This window comes from Ursus americanus, chromosome 22 (assembly GCF_024610735.1).
Source record: "Ursus americanus isolate L20-20 chromosome 22, mUrsAme1.1.p, whole genome shotgun sequence".
In the NCBI taxonomy this organism is placed as follows: domain Eukaryota; kingdom Metazoa; phylum Chordata; class Mammalia; order Carnivora; family Ursidae; genus Ursus; species Ursus americanus.
This window is the reverse complement of record NC_142148.1, coordinates 4052068-4074465: the sequence shown is the minus strand read 5'-3', so window position 1 is coordinate 4074465 and position 22398 is coordinate 4052068. Positions and strand designations below refer to the sequence as shown.

The window sequence follows — 22398 nt, the reverse complement described above, 5'->3', positions numbered from 1 at the left end:
AGCATCACGGTAATACATAAAAAATCCCTCAGATTTCCATGTGTCCTCCCTCCTGCCATCGCCAGGTCCCCACTGATGTGCTTTCTGTAAAGGGAACTGTACAGTAGTTCCCTTTTTCTAGAATTTCATAGAAATGGAATCACACACTATATGTTCTTTATTGGGGCAGGGAGGCCTGGCTTTTTTTTTCACTTTTTTTCCCACTTATAATTATTTTGAGGTTCATCTATGTTGTTGCATATATCAATAATTCATTCCCCCCTTCTTAAAAAATATTTATTTATTTTAGAGAGCATGCACGTGGGGGGAGTGGCAGAGGGGGAGAGAGAGAAGCAGACTTCCCAGTGAGCGCGGAACCCAACACCAGGCTCCATCTCACCACCCTGAGATCATGACCTGAGCCAAAATCAAGAGTCAGTTGCTCAACTGACTGAGCCACCCACGCGCCCCAATAATTCATTCCTTTTCATTGCTAAATACTAAGCCATTGGGTTGATATGTCATAATTTGTTGATATATTTACTTGTTGGTAGACGTTAATGGTTTGTTTCAGTTTGGGGCTGTTACAAATAAAAACTGATAAATATCAGTACATAAGTCTTTGCATGGATATAGACTTTATTTTCTAAAATTCTGAGTTATTTTTGTTGTTGTTCAAGTACAATTAACATACAGTGTTGTATTAGTTTCAGGCGTACCATACGGTGATTCAACCGCTCTGTACATTTCTCAGTGCTCATCACGATAAGTGTGCTCTTCTCCCCCTTCACCTATTTTGCCCATCCCCCACCCGAAATGAACAAACAGAAGAAAAGAGACAAAGGAACAGACTCTGAAATGTATGGAGATATACTTTAAATTCTCTTGAGTAAATAAGAATGCGATGTCTGGATCGTGTAGCGGATGTCAGACTATTTCCCAGAGCGGCTGTATTATTTCACACCCTCTCTAGCGCTGCGTGGGAGTCCCAGCTTCTCCACAACCTTGGGGCACTTAGCATGGCCGTTCCTTCTCCTTAGGCATTCTGATAAGTGTGTAGTGGTGTCCCGCAGCTGGAATTTGCATTTCCCTCATAACTAACGATATGAAGCATCTCTTCATGTGCTTGTTTGCCTTTCATATATCTTCTTTGGTGAAGTATCTGTTCGAATCTTTTGGCCATTATAAAAATGAGTTGTTTTCTTATTATGGAGTTTTGAAAATTCCTTATACGTGCTTGTTTTAAGTCCTCTATCGGATATGGGATTTGTAAATATTTTCTTCCAGTCTGTGCCTTGTTTTCTAACTCTCTTAACAGGGTCTTTTAAACAGCATATATTTGTACTTTTGTTGAAGTCCGATTATCATTCTTTTCTTTGGATTGTGTTTGGTGTCATAACCACAAAATCTTTGCCTAACTCATGGCCACAAAGGTTTCTCCTAGGTTTTCTTCTGAAGTTTTATACTCTTAGGTTTAACATTCCAGCCTGTGATCCATTTTCACCTAATTTTTCTACATTGAGTGACATAAAGATAAAGTTCTTATTTTTGCGTGTGGACATATAATTGTGTTGATACCCTTTGCTCATCTGTTGGTCTGTTTTGAGCACCACACACAGCCTGACTTTAAGACTTACTATAAAGCTAAAATATCCAGAATGGTATTTGCATCAAAGTAGACAAATAGATCGATGGAACAGAATAGACAGTACAGAAATAGGCCACTTGTATTTGGCCAATTGGTTTTCATCAAAGGTTCAAAGAAAAGTATAGTCTTTTCAACAGATGGTGCTGGACCTGGTAAATTCCTTCACCAGGAAGCTGAGCAGTTATGGGGTTTATCTGATCTGTTTATCTACTCTCAAGGGATCACTGCTTTCATTACTTGATGTCTCTTGTCCTGAAAACCAGTGTTTTATACATTTACCTAGTTTTTTCTTTGGGAGAATAAATACAGTTACTGTGAAACCATCTTGGTCAGGAGAAAAAGCCCCAGGACTATGGCAGTGGCCTCTTAATTACCCCCCATTACTGATTTATTGAGTGTTAAATTTGATTGTTAATATATATTATGCTTTATTTCCAAAAAGTTCCACTTAATTATTTTTCAAATCTGCTTGATCATTTTTATGGTCTCTTGCTTAGTCTTCTTTTCTTTATTCAGTTATGATCGACATTCGTAAAAGCCTGTGCATACTTAATGTATACATCTTGAGGAGTTTGAAGATAAGGATACACCCATGAAACCATCCTCACATATGATGTCCTAAACTTATCTGTAACTTCTAGAAGGTTCTTTTCTCCTTCTCCTTCTTCTTTTTTTTTTTTTAATCAGAACATTGACCAAAGTTCTACCCTCTTAAATTTTTAAGTATACATTACGGCATTGTTAACTGTATGCACTGTGGTGTCCAGGAGTTCTCTGGAATTCATTCATTTTGCATAAGTGAAAATTTGTACCCTTTGATCAACACCTCCTAATTCCCCCTCCTCTGGTCCCTGGTAACCACCATTCTCCTTTCTGTTTTTATGTTTGACAGTGTTAGATTTCTGCTATCATCGGCATCACGTAGTCTTTGTTCTTCTGTATCTGGCTTATTCTACTTCTAAGTTCATCTACGTTGCAGCAAATGACAAGATTTCCTTCTTTTTTAAGGCTGAGTAATATTCTGTTGTGTATATACCACAACTTTATCCATTCATCCATCTATGGACATTTGGGTTGATTCCAGTTTTTGGCTATTGTAAACAATGTTGCATTGAACATGGGTGTGCAATTATCCTTTTGAGATCCTAATTTCAGTTTGTTTTGTGTGTGATTCCTGGATCATAGGGTAGTCCTATTTTTAATTTTTTGAGTAACCTCCATACTGTTTTCCATAGTGGACATACCAGTGTACATTCCCACCAACACAATACAAGGATTCCTTTTTCTCCACCTTCTTGTCAATACTTACTATCTTTTATTTTTATTTTTTTGATAATAGCCATCCTAACAGGTGTGAGGTGATCTTTCATTGTGATTTTGATGTGCATTTCCCTGATGATCAGTGATGTTGAGCACCTTTTCATGTGTCTGTTGGCCATTTCTATGTCTTCTATGGAGAAATGTCTACTCAGGTCTTTTACTGATTTTTTTAGAGTTTTTTTTGTTTTGTTTTGTTTTTTTGCTATTGAGTTGCCTGAGTTCCTTAGATATTTTGGGTATTAACCTCTTATCAGATAAATGATTTGCAGGTATTTTCTCTCATTCTGTAGGTTGCCTTTTTATTTTGTTGATGGTTTCCTTTATCGTGCAGAAGCTTTTTAGTTTGATGCGGTCCCAGCTGTTTGTTTTTGCTTTTGTGCTTTTGGTGTCATATCCAAGAAATCACTGCCAAGGCCAATATCGAGAAGCTTTTCCCCTGTGTTTTAAGAGTTTTACAGTTTCAGATCTTATGTTTAAGTCTTTAAACCATTTTGATTTGATTTTTTATGTATGGTATAATATAAGTGTCCAATTTCACTGTTTTGCATGTGGATATCCAGTTTTCCCAGTGTCATTTACTCATTGTGTATTCTTGCCCCTCTTGTTGAAACTCAGTTTATAATAAATGTGTGGGTTTATTTCTGGTCTTTCTATTGCTTTCTACTCTGTCCCATTAGTTGGTATGTCTGTTTTTATGCCAGTGCCATAATATTTTTATTACTGCAGTTTTGTAATATATTTTAAAATCAATAAGTGTGGTGTTGCCTGCTCTGTTGTTCTTGCTCAAGATTGCTTTGGTTACTGGGAGCCTCTTGTGGTTCCATATGAATTTTAGGATTGTTTTTTAAAATTTCTGTAATCTTTACTCTTATTCTCAACCTTTTCTAAAAACACACTTAATATTTTACATCTGATAATGCCAACATAGGAAGTCATGGCACATCTGACTCTGTTTTATGTATTAGTAGCTCTCCGTTGTAGTAACTTATTTCCTTGTTTGTTTTTGGATTTTTGATGGTGAGCTGAGATTTTTGGAACTTTGAGACTTGGGTTGGAGGTGGGTTTCTCCAGTAATGATTTGTTTTGGTTCTGCTAGGTGCCTGAGGGCATGCACTGGGCACTACTTCAAATAAAATTCTTAGTTTTAGGCTTTTTCGTGTCATGTGTAGTGTGAATTCAGGTTACAAACCCATGAGAAGACTGTCTTATTGTTAGAAAATTAACAGAAGAGACTTTTGCCCCCTTCACTTAGTGATAAGATTGGAGCTTTTCAGTGTCTCCTGGGAAGGTGGTGGGGGTAGGGTGTATTATTTCTAATTCACCTATATGTTGAGGGTCCCTCTGAGGTCTCAGCTTTTGCAGGAGCAGAGGTTGGGTCTTCCACTTGATTTGCACCTGTGGTAGATTCTGGGTTTGAGTCCTGCTCCCTGCACCCCACCAGACCATAAACATGGAAGGCCAAGTTCACTTGGTTTGGCAAATGCTCTCAAAATGAAAATCCTCTTACCTTTTCAGGTTTCGGTTTTCACTTGGTTTTTGAATTTTAAATACATCTTACTTTCTAATCAGAACATCAATACATTTATGTAGAAGTGTTGAACATTTTTATATTTTAATCTGCATTTTTAGTTGTTTTCAGTATAGGGGTGAGTACCGTGGTAGTCAACCAGAGTAACTGGTCAGCTGTACTGTTGGAAATGGACTTCTTTTTATCATCAAGAAGGTGTATAATTTTGATGTAGTCAAGTGGAGCTGCCTTTTCCTTTATGATTATTACTTTTTGGTCTTGTCTAAGAGATCTTTCCTTACTCTCAGTCTCCCAGTGTCACAAACACAAAAATATATTCTCTTATGTTCTGTGTATATTAATGTAAGGAAGGGTTTATTTTTACTTTTGTCCATATGGAAAACTAGGGACCATGGGGTAGATTTGACTTTTGACCTGTTTTTATATGCCCTTGTGAGCTAGACAGGATTTTTACATTTTTAAAAGGTTATATATATAAAGAATATGTGGTAGAGATGATGTGTGGCCTACAAAGTCTAGAATATTTATTATCGGGACCTTTATACAAAAAGCTTGCAGACCCCTAGATTAATTTACTTTTTTTCCTCACTAACTTGCTGTATTTTAACTTCCCATTTATACCTGGAGTTTATTTCTGGGCCCTCCACTTGATTTCATTTGTCTCGTCGCTTGTTGCCAACTTCAAATACCACACTGTAATGAAAATGGCTATTTTCATTAATGAAAGTACATGAGCTAAAGGAGAGGGATTAGAAAATGCAGGATCCCTTTTCAGAGTGGAAATGGAAAAATGTAGAAAATTCATACTTGGATGCCTAATTGCCCTGACATTAACTAGAGGCGTAGAGATTCAGAGTGCCCGCAGACTACGCCTCTGCTGTGCCCAGAGCAAGCACCGGACCATGGAATTGGATTTTATTGATTAATTTGTAACTGTATACAGTGCCGTATGAAGCATGAAACGCTTGTTTTAGGAAGCTTCTGACAAATGGAACAATGAGTTGTGAAGTCCCAAGTGGATCAGAATGAGCGAGGAAGAGATTGGGGGTCACATGGGAGAAGTGTGCACGGTAAACCCTAAAATATATTAATCATTGAAAGTCAGGGAAGGAGAGAAAACCAGGCCCTGAGAATAAAAGCTTTCCTTCTGAGGCAGATGTTTGTCTGTCTGAGGTCCATGTCTGCTCACTTCAGTCGTGACGCGGTTTACCTGTTCAGTGAGGTGGCACTCTCAGGGGTGACGGCACAGTCTCGGAGGTGAGGTGGAGACCACGTAAGAAAGATGGTGGCTGCCAGCACACCTGGCTGAGACATGTGTCACACTCACCAAGGCACCAGAGACGTTGAGCGCAGTCCTGCATCCTGCTTAGTGGGATCCTGAAGGTCTGCACGCCTCCACTCTGCTTCCTTTTGCTTTCTTATTCCCTGTAGGGCCAAACGGGAGGAACAGTATGACGGCACGTGTTTCCCCCGAGACAGCATGTGTGACAGGGCCCGACCCTGTCCTTGGACCCACCTCCCTTCCCTGAGACTTGGCTGATAAAAGGAGCAGTGAATGTATGTGGGGTGGGGGGCACGGCTGGAGTAGGCAGGTGGCAGCTGGCTTTCTGCCAGCCTCAAGATACATGACAAGAACTTCACCCTGCCTGCTCTGGAGAACTTCTCACTGAACTCTAGTTAAAACCAGTGTCTCCTGAGTTCTTGACCTTGGCCAGCTAATCACTGGTGTCTCCGCTGGAGCTGATGTGGGGTAAGAAGGCTTTTTTCTGATCAGTTTTCCATGAGTCCCATCAGCAAAAGCATTGTGCTGATCTTACGTGAGTGTCAATAACGCAGGCTCTTAAAGGAAGACCTCTGGAGAGAGGCGGAGAGCACAGGGGGTACACCGAGGGTAGGAGTTCAATTTAAAATCTGGGCTTTAAATGGCAGTTTATTAAGAACCCTGTGAACCACTCTACAAGTCAGCTCACAGCAAATTAGACATAAGTACGGGCACCTAGATTGATTGTAAAGATAACCTCCAGTACAGCCACAGTGAGAAAAAGAATGGCTCTTGTGGGACGATGTCATGCACAAAAGCGACAGGACCTATTTATAAGGGTCCTTGTGTATCTGAGGGTGTTTGTCAGACATATTTGAGTGAGCGTGTCTTGGGGAGATAGGCCAATGGGAGTCAGAGGAGAAGGGAAACACTAGAATCATGTGTCTGGGGTTGGGCTCCCCAGAAGCAGAGCCTGAGATGGGCATTCCTGGACAGGTGATTTGCAGAGGGAGGCCTCTCAGGAGTGAGGGAAGCAGACCAGGGCACGGGAAGGACTAAGCAAGATTTGGCATTGAGTATCCAGTCCTGTCTGATCCTGTGGAAAGGTCTGGAATGTGCGATGTTCCAGAGATTATCCTGCTCAGAGAGAAAGGGCCTAAGCTGTCACCCCCTGCAACAGTCAGTCAGCAGCTAAGGGTCCTTCCTCGGAGATGTGCAAGCTCCCCCAGGCCTCTTCAGGCAAGATGGCTCCTGTCAGCCAAGGGCAGCCCTTTTGAGAAGGGGGTAGATACGAGGCATTAGCAGTCAACATCCCAGCATCTGGAACACAACATGCAGCCGGGTAAAGTGCTTGAGACGGGTCTTCCTGGCGTCTGCTGACCTGCAGGAGGTGATGCGGACAAGCTTGCCTCCTCTGCTGCACCCTGCATGTTCCTGCCCGAAGTTGATGCTCCGGGAGGGGCTGCTTGCGGAATGTTGTGAGAGGACCCAGGAGAGGGAGCAACAGACCCTGCCCATGACCGAACAAAATGTTGTTTGAAGGCAAAGCCAAGATCTACTTGGGCTCCCCCAAGGGCACAAGGGCCCAGATTCCACCTTCTGAGACCTGAATTCAGGGGCCGGGACTTTCCCACAGTCTCCTAGTGGTTTTCATTGAGCAGAGTCCGTCACTAGGCCGTTTTCCAAAAGCAAAACCTCCCAGCAGTTCAAACTGTGCCATTCTGAACACCTGCAAGCTTGTGGCAGTCACCCACTGACTTGGGGTAAAGGTGACCCGGCAGCACATAGAAAAGAATTCTCCCTAAACCCTCCCCACCCTCCTTCCTCCCTTTGTCTCTACACTTTGAAATCAATCTCCGCCCAGGCCCAGCAGGAGCCCTGACTGGTTCAGGGGCTTGTGATTAGCTCCCTACCCCGCTCAGATAGCTCTTTCAGGAACCTGTGGACTTGACAAGCAGGGACGACTGCTTCAAAGAAGAAGGCAGGCACCCCCGGGGAATGACAGCTCCTGCCCAAGGCCAGGGAGGCAGCAGGGCCATGTGAGCGGAGCCTCTCCCAAACATGGACTCCAGGAAGGATGAACAAAAAGTCACTTTCTCATTGTTTGGATGCCATAAAAATCAGTGCCTAAGAGAATACAGCGATCTGCAGATCTTATTTAAAATTCTGTGAGCAGCCCTGGCGATTCCAGGGGACTGCAGCTGGAGGCTGGCGGTAGCTCAGACAAATGAGAAAGGAAAATGGCCAAGCAGGTCGCCTCACCTTCCCCCCAGGCTGAAGAGAGTGTCTGGGAGTAGAATTCTTGTAAACTGAGGCTTGTAAAAGAAAGGGCGTTCTCGTGGCTTCACTGGGCAGAGAGAAGCAGCACAAAGGTCTCTTCGAAGAGCTGACCGCTGATGGCGGCCTGTCGCAAAATGGTACGGAGCACTGGATCCGGGGCCTGGCTGCACTTGGCTACACGGTCTTGCACGTCTTAGGGCTCAGAGCAGCTGCTCTGCGTCATGGTGCTTTTGCCTGCAACATGGTGGCACTGGGGCAGCTGGCTGGTCTGTTTTTGGTTGCACGTTTGGTTGCATATCCTAATAAATGCATAATTGTTTACTCAGATTACACACACGTTCTCCTCTACTGATGTGTTATGTATATTATAAAGGGCATACAGCAACAGATACAAGAAAGTCTAGAAGAAAAATATAAATATAAGCTCCAGTATTTTCTTTCTCAACTTTGCCAGGCCCTCCCACTGGGATGTGAATACTGTTTTGGAGATTAGACCAGATGTTCCGAAACGGCTTCTCTAGATGGAAAGTCTACGGTGCCCATTTTTTCAGAGTAGACCCTCTAAGCCTACAGTGTCCAGTATGTAGCCACTGGCCACACATGGCTATTTAAATTCATTAAAATGAAATAAAGTAAACCCCAACTCCTCAGAAACACTAACTACGTGTCAAATGCTCAGGAGCCGCACGTGGTCAGTGCGATTGTGGAACGTTCCCGTCATCGCTGTTGTACGGAGCTGCGTGTTTATTAAGTCAGAACTGTGTGATTCAGGATTTAATGACAGCCACTAGCTTTCAGTAAGCCCGTGCTGTGCGCGAAGTAGCACAGGAAGCCCTCGGTGCACGCCATCTCATGTGGTCCCTCCAGCAGCCCCACGGTCAGGTCCCACTCCTGTCTCCATGTCCTAGAGGGGAAAAGGAGGACAGGAAGGATAAGGAGTTTCTAGGCTGACCCCTCAGGGGCTCGGGGTTATTGTCTGAGCGTTGCCTTTGTCGCCTTTGTAAACGTGTGCGTGGGCCTCCGGGCGTCTATCGTCAGGGCGGGCTGCTGCACACCTGCTTCTCTGTCCCGCAGGTACAAAGGGAGCTTCTTACAGAGCCGCGTTCAGCTGAGAGGGAGCGGACCTCGCAGGCCACTCAGGGTGCTGAGAAAAGACCGCCACCTCCCCCCACTTGAGGGGCTGGGCCCACGCGGGACCCGCAGGCAGCCTCCTTCAGAAATGGCAGGTAATGTTCTCCTCGGAGGTGAATCCAAGCTGGGCACACAAAGGCGCCGGGCCCCTCATAGAGGCTGGGGATGCGAATGGGCGGGAGCCAGCTGTCCTTGCCGTCGGGAGCCTGACGGGATTATGACAAAGGTGTGATGTCTGTGAGACTGTCAGCGTGACCCCAAACTAGTGGGGAGAATACTGGGCGAGAATATGGAGAAGTCAGGACACATCCTTCAGTCCTGGCCACGTGTGCTGGGCCATGTGCTGCGCCCTGTGCCGGGCACAGATTTCCTCCAGGACCTCGGGAACAGGAGTCAGAACTCTTGGTGCCTCCGCTCTCCCCCGTCTTTATAAAGGAGGTTCATTTGATTCTTTCCACAGGGCCATGGCAAGGCTGCAGTGGGTCATTGGGGGACCCGAGGGTCAGTGTCGGAATAGAAAGATGGGCAGTTAGTGTGCGTGGGAGCTGCAGGGAGCGTTGCTTACATGGACGGCGTCAGAGGCGCATGCTTCGTCATGCTCCGAAATAAATCATGGATGAACTAGTGCAGAGTGCTTCCTGGAAAAAGGACTATTTTCAGCTGTAATCACTGGGCAACCAGGGCAAATTGCTGCACTTCTCCAGACCTCCATTCTCTCCCTCTGTCTCTCCCCCTCCCTGGCAGCGATGGGCCCAGCCTGAGCCTCCTTTGCAAGGTGTTGACTGGGAAAAATGAAGAGCATCTGTGAAAAGGCTACAGGGTCCCATCTGGCCAGTGGTGACTGAATTACTGTCCTTTTGTGGCTGATTATTTTCTCTTTGGCTCAAGGGCTGACCCTGGGCTGTGTCTGATAGCTGAGGTTTGGGTTCCCCGGGGACAGTTGGCTGGGGCGCCTCCACCTCCACCTTTGTGTAGCTGCAGTGCCCCCTCCCCCCCCCAAACCCTCTCCTGTAGGCAGGGACAAGGATTTGTCTTTTGTTTCTCTGTGATAATTTAAATCAAGGTAAGTATTTGCTCTGTGGGTTGGCCAGGAAAAGCATTGCCTTTGCTAGGACCTCTGAGGTTTCAGATGGTGTGGGGGAGGCTGGGGTGAGGTGGGGGGTGGTAGCCCAAAGGCCCCAGGGAGCCCAGCTGATCCTTTCTTCACTTCTGAGGCCCACATCCTCAACTCCATGACTTTCCTCCTTCTCAAATAGATACAGCCAAGGGAACTGCCCAAGGGGTTGCTTGGGGATACCCACTCCCCAAACAGAACCAACTGGAATGCTGCCAGTTGTCCCAAATGGCAGAACCTTCCCACCAGCTCTCTTCCCACTGCCTTAAAGGGGCTGAATCAGGCTGCTGCTGGAAGCTCCCAGCTGCCACGTTTATATTCCTGAGCATTGTGCTGTGCGCTCAAGAGGAGAGAAATAATCCCTCTGTGGTACAAGGTGAAGACAGACCGGTGGACTAGCTCTTCACCCTTTGCGCAATCACATGGGGGATTACAGATGACACAGCAGGTCAGTTAGCTGCCCCCTCGGGATCTGTGTCTGCACAGCGAGGCTGTTGGTAAAGGTTTTACCTGCCCAGGGGCTCAATGTGCGTGTCAGGCAAGCCGCTGTACGCGGCAGGCACCGCGAGCCTCTCCAGTGGATGATGGATGTTGAGTGTTTCTGTCTGCTGAGCGTGATAAGCATACCTGCATAAAAACGGGCAGGGGCTGAGTGCCAACTGAGTGTGGGGTTTCTGTGGTTGGCAGAAGACAAGGTCAGTGTTGGGGGAGGGACCCAAAGGTGGAGTTTTCTCGAGAGACATAGGGCTTCGTCTGGAAATGCAGATGTAGGGAGATTAAAACAGAGGCTTGCTGGACTGGGGACTGGTGAGTAGGAGCTCAGGGGCAAGAATGCAGACTCTGGAGAGGCAGTTGGAGCCCAGATGGGCCAGTGTGCTCTGGGGCCAGTGGGGACCAGGGGCAGCCACTGAAGCTGGCGCCCCACTTGGCTACCACCTGTGCTAGTTTGCTATGGCTGCGGAAGAGATTGCCACAAACTCGGTTTAAAACAACCAAAGTTAGTTTTCTCACGGTTATGGGGGCCAGTTTCCTCACACTCTCTCCGAAAGCTTTAGGGAAGGAGCCTTCCTGCCTCTTTCAGCTTTTCGTGGCTCTGAGCATCCCCTGGCTTGTGGCTGCCTCTCTCCAGCTTCTGCCTCCTTCTGCACATGAACTTCTCTGTGTATTTCTGTGAATCAAATCTCCCCCTCTTTTCCCTTATAAGTATACTTGTCATTGGATTTAGGGCTGATCCTAAATTCAGGCTGATTTCAGAGTCTTAATTTAATGACCTCTGCAAAGATTCTTTGTCCAAGAAAGGCCACAGCCACAGGTTGTGCAAGCTAGACCTTGGACGTATCATTTTGGGGGTCACAGTTCAATCACTGTACCACTTCTTCAATTTTTCCCCTCTCTGTGAACCAACAGAGGTGACCTAAAAACATGTTTCTAAGTGAGAAAAGCAGGGGCACACATGGACATTCAGTGTTCAGCGAGGCACATTGTCTGTGCTCTTACTGTGTGCACAGTTTGGGTGGGACAGTTCTGTTTGAAACCAAACCAATACATAATCATTAAGCCGGAGTCAACCAGCCCACCACCAGCAGGACATATTCCACACTTGGGGGAAGAGTCGTCCAGTAGCTACGAGTAACATCAACACCAGGATGCGTGTGTTGGGCTAGGGGACCCATTAACTTCTTTTTAGGGAGAAACCCGGAGGCAGGAGGGGTAGGGCGTGGGCAGGCCCTCCAGGTACGGCTGTGTGGATTGTGCTCACAGGGCCCGTGGTCCAGTTCCCACCCGGTTTGTTCAGCCTTGCCCTCTGACTATGGTGCTGTTATCCCAAAGCACGGGAGCCCCAGCTCCTCCCTCCTTCCCTGCCACAGCCGGCGGGTGGAAGTGGGTGCCTCTTCCTGATGTGCACAGGGGCTCCTGTGTGAGCAGAGACACCAGGTGGGAAGCCTCTCACCTGTCACTGTCCTTTGCACCCCCTTCTTCCCTTTGAAAGCTTCTCTCGGCCTGGGGGGGGGTGGTCCTGCTCTCCCCTGTGTGGACTTATGGAGGGGATCTGGAGACCCCCTCCATGTTGGGTGAAATCCTACTTCTGTCTACTTCTTATCTCAGCAGCAGCTTTTCATACCAAAGCCTCAGAGCAAACTGGGGCACAGTGAGTGGTGGATAAAAACAGACCCAAATAAACAAACAAAAAGAATCAGAAACACAATCTGAATGTGGAGCTAAGAAAGGAGAGGCAGTCCATAGTTCAAACGCCCCCTGGGATGTGGCCCCACACAGGGGTATTATAATGCCCCGGCAACAGCCCAAGTGGTGACAAATGTCTCTGCTTTCGTGTTTATTATTTGAGAAGCAGATTGAGCCAGAGGCCTGGGTCACTGGTGCCCATTTTCAAAGGGCTCCCTCCCCCGCAATTAGGAAGAACATGGAGGATGTCCATTAAGAGCAGGTGTGAGCCTGCGGGATGTGGACTAAGCATTGGCCCAGGGAGTATTAATCATCCCCTCTCCCTTATTGAAGTGTCAGAGTGGGAATAGGGCCGGCTGGTTGGGTAAACCAGCCAGCCCAGGGTGGACAGGTCATGATGGACACCGCATCGGAGGGTGGTAGAGTGCATTAAAATAAATACCTCCTGGAAATCAAAGGGGCTCGGGGATTTTATTGCCACCACTTGCCCATACCAATATTTCACAGTGGAGTGACAGGCACTCTGAGTGTCGGGTGTTTGAAGACAAAGTGCCATTACTTCAAAGGAACCCAAGGATGGGCCTCGGTCACCCACCATTTTTACAAACAGCTTTCTTGTATCATTTGACCTGGCAGGTCCTGCATGGAGAGATCAGGGCTGGCTTCTGAGTGAAGGAGCTGACCTCGCCACGTCCGTGTGTGTGTGTGTGTGTGTATGTGTGTGTACGTGTGTGTGTGCGTGTGCGTGCGTACCTGGGCACGAGTGTGCTTGTGAATGTATGCAGCTGTATCTTTTTTGCTGGAGGTGTGTGTGGAGGGGAGGACCTGTTTTCCACAGCAGGACGATGATGGAGTTATCTATATTGAGTGACCCGAGGGGCTGTAACTTTGGGGGAACTTGACGAAATGCAACAAGGAAATTGAGAGTGGTCTTTGGGGGGAGCGTCCCCATTAAAAGATAGGGAAAACCTTTGGCCCTGATCCTTATAAGTCAGCTAGAATCAGTGACCCTCTCCAAATAAATAGGCATGAATACATGTGTCTGGGGGCGGAAAGAAGGTATCATAACCGAGTCTTTGTCCTCTTCAGTTTTGGTGAATCTTCCTGTCAACAATTTATAAAGATGAGAGGAAGAGGATGTTTCTGAAAAATATTTTTTAAAAGGATGCTTAATTTCCCTCTTCTTTAAACTATTCTGATAGCTTGGTACTAATCATTGCAATTAACAGATGGCTTGGCAGTGAAGTCATCTGCAAGCAGAAGGCCAGAAGAGTTAGGAAGGATAAAGACCTAATTTATAAGATTTCAGAGTGATTGGAGTCTTTGAGACTCTCCTGAGAACTTAGTCTGTTTTTAAACCTGAATCCAGTGGTCCAGCCCATCCAAGTTTCCAGCAAGAGGGTAGGGGAATCTAGAAGTCTCTTTTTAAATATCAAGTAGCAGTGAATTCCCAGTAGCAGCGGTGACCATCGGCAGGAGTGTTGCTGTTTCGGAGAACTTCCTTCCTCGTTGCCATGTGCAGGATCGCGGTGGAGGTATGGCGTTAGGTGGCTTTAATCTCAGAAGCTCAAGATTCCTCATCGAAGGGATTCATAAAAGATATCAAGTCATTGAATATCCCAAGAAGAGCACACATCTACTTGAGGGAAGACCTTTTAATCCAAACTTTCTTATGGGACACCCCAGTCCAAGGTTGCCCGGGGAGGCAAGGATTGCCACAGGATGAGAACATTCTCCAGTAGACTGACTGCTTATAAACTTAGACCCCTTTTAAACACCATGTTCTCCCTGTCTCTCTCTCTCTCAGCATTAGCTTTCATGGCTGCCCTTCAGATTAACTTTCACAATATAATGTAAATTGATTGCCAAGTGAAAGCACAAATGATAGTCAGTCCGTGGAATTTCATGAAGTTGATGGAAGCGAGCACTGCATCGATTGAAGCTCATTGACAGAATGACTGACTAGGTCAGTCTGACTCGGTGACAAATAGATGAGAGAAATCTGAGGAGGCTAATTCCAAGAGAGTGAGGTGCATATTGGAGAGTTAGGAAAAGCCCCTTGGGAAAATTGAGGAGGCCCTATAATATTGGCGAGGAGGAGTCCCTCTTGATCTTCCTATGAGAGTAAATGTAAACTGAAGAATAGCTCACAGAATAGCTCTACAATTTTGTGTAAAAATGTAATTTGCCCCCATCAGCACTGGATAAACCTCTTTTGATTTCAACAATTAGCTCACAGTTTGCCAGGAAGGCTTATTTTTATTTTATCTTTGTTGGTTTATCAGTTTACTTTTGCAGCTTTCGGTTTCAAGATAAGTTTTCAGAGTCCTTAATTCCCCACTATTTATGGTGAAATTTTGGTCCCCGTGGTGAATGGATTTGTTTTAGGTGGCCTTTCCCCAGTGGCAGTGATCTCCGTTAATAAGGGCCCTGTTTACCAAGCTGGTGGGTCATCTCTGCCTTTGCACCCGTGCCTAGCACTGTGTCCGTGAACAACTGAGCAAACAGAAGGAAGTCACCTTGAAACTCAGCCCAGTTGAAAGGGTGATCAGAACCAACCCAAAGGCTTCTTGGAGAATGAAGGAAGGGGCAGGCAGCCGGTGGGTCTCATGTCCGATTGTGTTTGGAGAGGCATCTACAACAGAAGAGTCCAGTGGGTGTCTGGTTTGGATGGCAGTGAGCTAAGTGGCATAAAAGAAACTTTTTCATCTAAAAAGAAACTCCCTTCTCCCCCTAGCTTTGCTGGACGCAGTTTTGTGGCACCGCCATCTTCAACCTGGAGGGTCACCTGTCAGTATAATGCCACCTCTGTTGTACAGATAGACGCTCAGGAGAGGTACAGACAGTGACTTTGAACCTGAGGATGCTCCCTTGGATGTCTTGTAACCTGGGATCCTCTCACACAACGCTGGGACCAAATCTTAAGTGGGAGATTTGCCAAAGCCAGCACTTTAGTTAAAACAACCTGTGGGCAACATGATCTTTGAAAATCCTGTAACTCAGGTACGAGAGTGTGCTTGGTGTCTGTAGCTCTGAGCAGAAGTTCTCATGCACAAGATGTTTGAGGACCCCTGAGGTAAAGGACAGAAAGAAAAGAGGCAGGCTGTGTGTCCTGGCTGTTCGAAGATCAAGAACAAACCCTCCCTCTGGGGAGGGGAATGAGGAACCATGGTGTCCTTGCTTTGCCATGCAGTATATGCCATTTGGTTTGAGCATTAAGCCTCTGAAACTGTTACGCCATCTGGATGGAGTGGTTTGTTGTAGTGGGGAGTAAGATTTTGGAGTCGTGTCTTCCGGGTGGCACATTGGTTTCTTTACTGTTTACTTCCCAAGTTGGGGTCTCACTTAAGAGGAGAAGTTTTACAGGTGTGTGTGGTGCACGTGCGTGTGTGTGCACACACATGCGTGCACGTGCTCGCACTCGAAGGTTATTTTTCCATTAGAAAAAGCAATTGAAAAACCTACACATCCATATAAAGTGGATGACACCCCCTGAGCGAAAGCAGCTACTGATTCTCTTTTGTTGTGGTTACCCAGTTCCCGATGCGTTTTTCCTAATGAGGTCGCTGCTCTGAAATGAATATATTTCTTTTCAGAATGGAGGGCGCAGTGGAGATGAACACAACATCATTGAATTCTGTTTGCATTTCAAGTGGGACTTTCTAGTCTCTGGGAGCTTAAAACCCGTGAGCATGCAGCCCTATTACCGGTTGCCTAATATCACAGTTATTGACCCTGGGCTGCAAAAAAGAATCTCATAATTAGGTTTGCCCTGTTTTCGTGTTTATATGCACATCCCTTTCTCTGTAGCTGATGACATATCAGTTTTTATTTTTTTATTATTGAAATCCTTTGTGTTAAAAGGACCTGCTCCATTAACTAAGACCTGTTCTATTTACTCTGATGCTGGGATACATTAAAACATTCTGTGGTATAAAGAGTGCTCTTATATATTTCCTTAGAAATATATTTTGCAGAACTGAATGGGGAACATTGATGTGGTTGAGGTTAATTATTCGGGTTTTGCCAGGCATATTGGTAGTCGTGCCACTTCTGCCGGTACACAGACTAAAATTGGGAACTGAAGAGGAGCCGAGCGTGGCCCTGTGCCCGGATGACACATCCGAAGTCATATTGATTGAGGGGAATGTTTTATTGAACCATAAGAACTATACTGTGTTTATGGTTTTGCAATTTCCTGCAGCTGGCATGGCTTACAACTGTAAACACGGTGAAGTTCGGGGCTACATTTCACAGTGAGATTTTAGAAACTCTCCCAGCAGACTAGTGATAAGGGACTCTTCATGTCCTTTGCAACTGGAGAAAGGAAGACCCAGAGGGGCGTCAGCGACTTGCTGGGGGCCGCCCGCGTGATAAAGCTGGTGGTCAGCAGTGTTCCCTACATTCACATAATTCACGTGCCACCTCTAGAAATGTTGCGTCTGCATGTCACCTGTGTGAATGTTTGCTCGTGTTATCCTTACACTCACTCACCAAAAACGCAAATACATTTATTTTAAAGAGAAACTGTTTCTCCCCCCTGAAAATGGAAAGCCAACATCACATGCCATTAAGAGAGTACCACAGGATAAAAACACTCTAATGTTCTGTGGTAAATAAATTCTAGCTCCGGTCTGCTGTGGGCAGAGGGCCAGGAGCCCTAGGAAGGCCCCCTCTGCTGGAAAGAGTGTGTGAAGTCTTGAGGGGCATTAGAGGGGCGTTAGCACCCAGTTGAGACGTTCTTCTTTCCTTGATTAGAGGGACTCCAAGAGCACTGTTCTCTCACTGTGTGATGCAGTTTTATGTAACTCTGAGCTGTGAGTCTCCTCTCCCTGGGACTTTGCTGGCTGTCACACCCCTTCCTTGACAAAAGGAAGGACCTCCATTGGCGGCTTGTGTTGTCCTAATCTGGTGTTTCCTTAACTTTTATAAAGCCTTGACCTGTATAGATTTAAACTCTGCATTCACCAGCATCCGCTGCAGAGGCCATGGGATGACCTTCTTCACAGACCCTCCTTGAAGCCCGTACCTTCTCAGCCTCCTTGGGGGCGGGGGCCAGGGGCTGCCAGGGGCCTCCCAGGCAGCTTCAAACTCTGCATTTCTGAGATTCCCAGACGGCGCCCCAGAGCCTATCACTAGGAAGGTGGTGGTGAGAAAGTCCTGGGAGCCCAGGTGCCATGAGAGGATGTGGGAGAGGGTGGGTGCCCTTTGGGGCTTTGCAGACATTGGGGTGGGGGTTGATCTTGCTTCTGAGGAAGATGGGGACCCGCTGAAGGATTTGGGTGCAAGGAGGAGGGCAGCAGGGAGACTGTTTGCTGGAGGCGTTAAAAAGATCACTCCAGGCGCAGAGTGGAGCAAGGATGCTGGCAGATGGGGTGGACCCCAGGAGACTGATTGGAAGGCCCTGGAGACAGGCTGGGCACATTTGTGTTTAAAAAGATCTCGGGAAAATTGATGCTCCGCCTAGAGGTATAAAATAGTGAATTATTAATGTTTAATTATGTGTGTAAGCATGAATGATGCTTCCTTTAACGCATCGGGGTGCGGTAGGTAAGGCTAATGTTCGCTTTGACCGCCTCCCCCGCCCCCATTCCCAGTACCCCTCAGATAAAACTGCTGTTTGGAGTGCATCTGCCAGCTGGTTATCTGTGCAGGTGCATGCGTGTGTGTTTAATGCAACGGCCACATGTACGTCTCATTGTGCAACTTGCTGCTTGTTTTACTCAACCACATTTCATAGTTTTCCACACTGTTAATAAATACACAGAGACCTATCTGTTGCAGATAGGGATCTTGCAGATAGGGACAGAGCCTCTCCAGGTGGGAGTGCTCTGAGTTACAGGCCGTGCTAATGGCGGTGGGGGGAGGGGGGGGTGCGGCATCACCAGCCTTTCACTGTTGCATCCCGCTCCTGGGACCTGCTGCTCAGATTCCTTGGCCTGAGCAGGGGTTTCTCTAGGGAGACCGGGGAAGAGGGATTGCTGGGTCTCTGGGTGTGGCGTTGCACAATTTGGATAGATCTCCCCAGATTGCTTCCCCGTTTACATGCCCAGCTGTAGCATTTTAGAGTACGTCTTCTTTCCCTTGATCTTCTCCAACTTTAAAAAAGTTCCCTTTAATGGGTACAAGGTGCTACCTGTGGTGCCTGTGGTGAGCGTGGCCTTCCCACCCCACGCGGAAACTCACTGGGGGGCCACTGCCCAGATGGACCGTGTGGAAGGCTGGTCTTATCCAGTGGGGAAGAACATGGAGGGATGACAAGACTGTTTTTGTTTTTGTTTTTTGTTTTTTTTAAATCACAGAGAAGTGAGTTTCTCTTGACCAAACTTTAAGTCCACTGGGTTCAATTTGATGTTCTTTCCCAATATTAATAGATTTGTTCCTCAGTCAAGGCACGACGTCTCAGTCTGCTCTGAGAGAGCTCTGTCACTGCAAAGGACACAAAGCCACGCAGGACTTCCTCTGTGCCTAGCCAATTCATTAGACCCGGTTAGCAATTTGCAGAAGAGATTAATTGATTTGCAGGCTGCTGAGCCCTGAGTGTTACTCAGCTACCTCCCAGAAAGCTCAGGCCGCCCGGGAGCTCAAGAGAGCAAACAGTAATATGTGAGGGCTTTAGTGAGAGGCCGAGCGGCGTCTTTGCTCTGCATTATAAACAGAAGGCAGAGAGATGGATTTCTCAGTCCTTTCTGGTTTAGTGTGGGATTTGGGGCCACAGTCCAGACTCCCAGGATAAAATGAGAAGGCTCACAGAATTGCGTCTGCCAGTACGATAGCAGTGTTTCTCTTTGCAAGCTTTTATTATCCCCAGACAGACACCCTGGTTGTCTTAGCTGAAGTGCTGCCACTGGAGGTGGCGCTCTACGCTCTGCACGCAGGGGTAGGAAGGACTCTGGGTGTAGGAAAAAGGGACTCCACTGAAACTGGCCTGAACAGAACCCTTCATTATCTCATGTAAGGCAGTGGCTGCTGCAGGCTTGGCTGGGTCCAGAGGTATGGGTGATGCCATGAGGACATCGTTTCTTTCCATCACTTGGCCCCTCTTTCCTTTTGGTCATCAGCTGCAGCTCCCCTGGGACCTTCCCTGCCTGTCCACACTCTGCCCGACCCTCACCCAAGTCCCCAGACTGAACTTTGGTGGCCTGGTTGGGGTCATGTGTCTCTTCCTGAGCTAATCACTGGGGATTTATGTGGCCAGGTCTGGATCCTGTACCTGACCTTGTATGGAGGGACGGGCAGGGCACAGCAGTTAAGGGTCAAGGAGAGCTGGTCTTCCCAAAGAGAGGGGGGCAAGGCAGGTAACTGTACGCATGTCCAAATTACCCAAATTATCTCTTACTCATGGTTTAATGCAGTTCAGTTTCTGATGGATCAGTCCCCTTATGCCCCTTGAGAGGGGCGAGGGGGAAGATGACGTGTGCCCTCTTCTCAAGGAGCTTAGGGACTGTTTGGTGGACAGAGACACCTTTGTGGCACCGACTAGAGTCACACGGCCTGAGGTTCACATGCAATTACTGGGGCCTGCTCTGTGCCAGGCAGTGTGTGGGAGCAGGAAGAGAGGCAGATAAGAACATGACGCGGCCCTTGTCCTTAGGGAGAGCCCAGTCTGGCAGAGGGAGCCGGCACAGACTGGTAAACAAGTCATTACAAATGCAATGCGGTAAGCTCGCTGATATGATTAAGCTTCCAAATGAGGGACTCTGACAAGGCCGGCTGGAGCGAGAAGGGAGAGTAAGCTAGCATAAATAGGAAGATAATGAGGAGGGGCCGACACGCTTCCGACACCCATCCCGGAGACCCCTCCATCCGGGCCCCCACCGCAGAGGGGAGTGATGGCAGCACGCGGCCGACCCAAAGGCTGGCGCTCTCTATCCTCCCTCTTTTCCTCCTTGGATCATAAAGAAATTTTGCCATATACACTAAACTGCTGGAAATGGAGGCGCACAGCACTTAACTACTATTTACTTATTTATCTAAAATGCTAAGTGTTTCCCTTGGCAGTCACTAATAGATTCCTGTAGAAACGGAGCGACACGTTCTGAATTCTGATTTCTGCGCCAACGGAAGTTGGGAAGGCAGACGTGGCTCATGCACTCGTGGCTGGTTCAGTCGGGGAGGTGGGAGGGCAAGATGATACAGTCATTTAAGGAGAACTTGGAATATGGGTATTTGAAAGACAAATGTGTGTTTATATTGAGAGTTTGAGACAGAGAGAGACTACCTTCAATTCCAAACCTGAAATGGAAACTGTTCTGTTTTTGAAGGACCTTCTGAAAACCATTCTTAACCTTGAGTTGGAAGAGCCCCTTCTTAGCAGATCCCACAAAAGGAGTCTGCATCTTAGTCTAGAATTTTCTATGTGAAATACTGAAGCCAGTAGCCAAATGGAATCAGAGGATGAGGCAGAATGAAAAGTGATGGTCCCTGGCATGGTGTTCAAAATTATCAGGGATTCAGGGGTCACCTTGTTGGGTCTTTCCCTTCCCACTTCCACATCGTACCTGCTCTTCAGGAGGGTGGGTTTTGGAGACGGGCGATCCTTTAGGATTAATTCTAGCCAAGGTGTTAGTGGCAAGTTGAGGCAGAATGGTGGCACCAGTGGTGAGCCTAGAGGAGCAATAATCCTAAGTGATATGTAGAGTAGCATTAAAATACATCAATCAGAATGAGAAGGTAATTCTCTTCTTAATTCCCCTCTAAGTCTCTTGATTACATAATGGAGGAAGTCTTGTTTTGATGCTACTACTTAATGCCTGCCTAACCAACTCTTTACTAATCTCCCTTTTAAACAGAGAGAGGTTAGGTTTCGAACCTAGCTAGAATTTGAGAACACAGTTCTGTTTTTATTATATTTATATTTACAGGTACCCTTTTATGCCAGACATCTCTTCTTACCCAGCTGCCTTATACAAAAGACCTTAGAAAGCCAATAATCCCAATACCTTCTTCTTAGCCTCTTTTAGGCCGAGACTGGTACAGGGGAAGACATTTTGGTTTGGGTTCACAAGAATTTGTTCGAGTCCTGACTTTTCCTCTTACTACCTTCTTGGGCAAGGTCACCCCTTCCCTTTGCTTCACATCCTCATCTATAAAATGGGGGTGTGGGTCTCGGAGGCGTTCACTTGTACTGATTCATTTAGCCTGACCCTTGAAAACCCCACGAAGCTGGTCTGGGAATCTGCCCATGGGGCTGTTGAGAGGCTCAAGCTATGTGCAATGGTGAGTAGAAGGGTGCTTTGTCAACCATAAAGGACTCCGTAGCTGTGGTATTTGGGTATTTGAAAGACAAATGTGTGTTTATATTGAGGTGGCTATCATGACCGACAGGGGGAGGCTGTATGCCAAGCTTTCACCCCAGGTCTGGAGAAGACATATACAAGTCACATGAGTCAATGAATGGCGAATTTCATTGGTATTGGGGAGATATTTGGGGGCACTTTAAGCCACATGGTTGCATAGGTGCTCCCCTCCACCGCCCTGCCCCAGGCGAGACCCTCTGTGCCCCAGCCCCAGCCCATCTCCCTGGCAACCCCCAGCTCGGCTCAGGGGTGCCGCCTTCCTCTGAAGAAGTATATCCTTCACCCCAACATTGGATGCTGGCAGGGAGCACAGGAAATCTGCTCCAGCAACAAGCATTGCTTTCTGCCTGAGCATTTGGAGAGTTTCCTCCAAGTGTTTTTCCTCATCTCATTTTCAGTATGGCCCCGTGGGGTCGGGAGGGGGGCGTCGTGGCTGTCCTCCATCCCAATTAGGAGTCCTGCCCGAGTTCAAACATCGAGGACAAGAAATGCAAGTTCAGCTCCAAGATTTTTCCTTTGCTAAAGCTCTAAAAATTTTGGCTTGTTTATTTCCTTAACTTCCAGAGATGTGAAAAAGTAATTGTTGTACCCCTCCACATAGACATTAGTGATCATTTTCAGTCATTGTCAGCTCTCCCTTTTCTGCTACGAGGC

The 22398-nt window shown here is 46.9% G+C and overlaps 1 protein-coding gene across 1 annotated transcript in view; it reads left to right on the top strand.

Moving 5' to 3' along the window:
* ZNF831 (zinc finger protein 831) overlaps positions 1-22398 on the top strand; it is a 69604-nt gene that overhangs the window by 11398 nt on the left and 35808 nt on the right. The window contains exon 3 of the mRNA XM_045814641.2: positions 9091-9242. Within this exon, the coding sequence (XP_045670597.2) occupies positions 9091-9242 (152 nt within the window). The remainder of the gene's footprint in view (positions 1-9090; positions 9243-22398) is intronic.